Source organism: Octodon degus, unplaced genomic scaffold (assembly GCF_000260255.1).
Source record: "Octodon degus isolate 3935 unplaced genomic scaffold, OctDeg1.0 scaffold00072, whole genome shotgun sequence".
NCBI classification, from domain to species: Eukaryota; Metazoa; Chordata; class Mammalia; order Rodentia; family Octodontidae; genus Octodon; species Octodon degus.
Genome location: NW_004524648.1, coordinates 3325480 through 3327077, shown reverse-complemented (window position 1 = coordinate 3327077; position 1598 = coordinate 3325480). Strand labels below are relative to the sequence as shown.

The 1598-nt window shown below is 38.2% G+C and overlaps 1 protein-coding gene across 1 annotated transcript in view; it reads left to right on the top strand.

The window, feature by feature from the left end:
• Nucleotides 1–1598, top strand: part of Cpd (carboxypeptidase D) — a 77272-nt gene that overhangs the window by 68720 nt on the left and 6954 nt on the right. The window contains exon 18 of the mRNA XM_004635484.2: nucleotides 1101–1232. Within this exon, the coding sequence (XP_004635541.1) occupies nucleotides 1101–1232 (132 nt within the window). The remainder of the gene's footprint in view (nucleotides 1–1100; nucleotides 1233–1598) is intronic.

Here is a 1598-nt window from a genome sequence, read left to right as displayed (position 1 = left end):
TGGGGGATTGAACCGTGGTCCCCGATGCTTTGCTAAGCTTGTTCTAAGTAGGTGCTTTAGACCACTGAGCCATCTCTCCAGCCCCACGACTGAAGGTTTTGAGCAAGGATATAGTGACATGGTCTGTACTGTGCTTTGGGAAAATTACTCTCTTAACAGTGGACTCAGGTAGTTTGGAGACAAGGAGACTGATTTGGAATAGTCTAGACAAGATTTTTTTGTAATGAGGACATAAATTAGGTAGTGGCAATGGGAGAGGAATCGAGGGATGAAGTTTCCAAGGTTGTATCAAGGAGTTAACAGGCTTTGGCAAATTATGGATGATAATGAGACAGAAAAGTCAGTAGCAATATATCTATGTGAGGACAAGATTTCTATCTTACAAGATGGCTGTGTGAGAACATGAGTTACTGCCAATTAAGTGAATTATAAAAAAGAACAGGTCGGGGCAAAGGTGTTAAGTGATATTTTTGAATGTGTTTACATGGGTAGTACCCATGCCTGGCTTAACATTTTGTTGTGGGTCGTGTTTGTTGTCTTCAGCAGGCTTTAGACTGGGGTTATCACAGTGCTCGTTCTTGTACCTCTAGGGCCTAAGAACTACAGTAAAGTTCCAGATTTTAGAAGGATACTGGCTGTCTACATATACTTATTTATTCATTCATTTAACAAACCCTAATAAAATCCCCTGTCAGGCACTGTGGGAAACACTGGAGCTATAAAAATGAATTAGTCTCTGAAAGACTGAGACAGAGAATCACAAGTTCAAATCCCACAAGGTCAATTTTGTGCCTTAGTGAGATTGCCTCAAAAAAAAAAAAAAAAAGAGTGGGGATGTAGCTCAGTGTGAAGGCTCTGGGTTCAGTCTTTAGTACTGGGGGAAAAAAAGTAGACATTTTCCTTATACTCATGGGCTTTCTTAGGAGCTGTCCCATTTGTGATCCATTATTATAGAGTAGTTTATTTATACAGTACTTGCATAAAATGCATTAGATTCTTGTTTTCATTAAACAAGTTTTTTTAAAAAATTCCTTTTATTCATTTGTTTTCATTTTTACTTACTAACTTTCCTGCATTTGATTTTGAACTTTATATTCCAGGACTATAGCGTCACCTATGGACATTGCCCAGAAATCACTGTGTACACAAGCTGCTGCTACTTTCCTAGTGCAGCACAACTCCCTTCCTTGTGGGCAGAAAATAAAAAGTCCCTTCTTAGCATGTTGGTAGAGGTGAGTCTTTCCTTTTTAATTAGAAGTACACTCTTGCAAGGATATTCAATGAAAAGCTTTATCAATACATTGTCTTCATCTTTTACCAAAAACTTACATTTATTGTAAATGTATATTGAAAGGGAAGTTTTGTCCATTTTACAATAAACTTGCTGTAATTTGACCTTTTGAGATGTTGGAGGCTTTTTAATCTATCACACTGTTCCTGGAGTCATGCACTGTAGTGGGAAGGAAATCGCAGCATGAGAAGATTGGGTCCTGAAGCTCTCTGCTTTGGCTATACCAGGGCTATCTTTTATCTCCATCTTTATAACTGAAGCATTGACTAAGTAGCAAATGTGACCAGCAGTAGGGAAGAAAGAATAA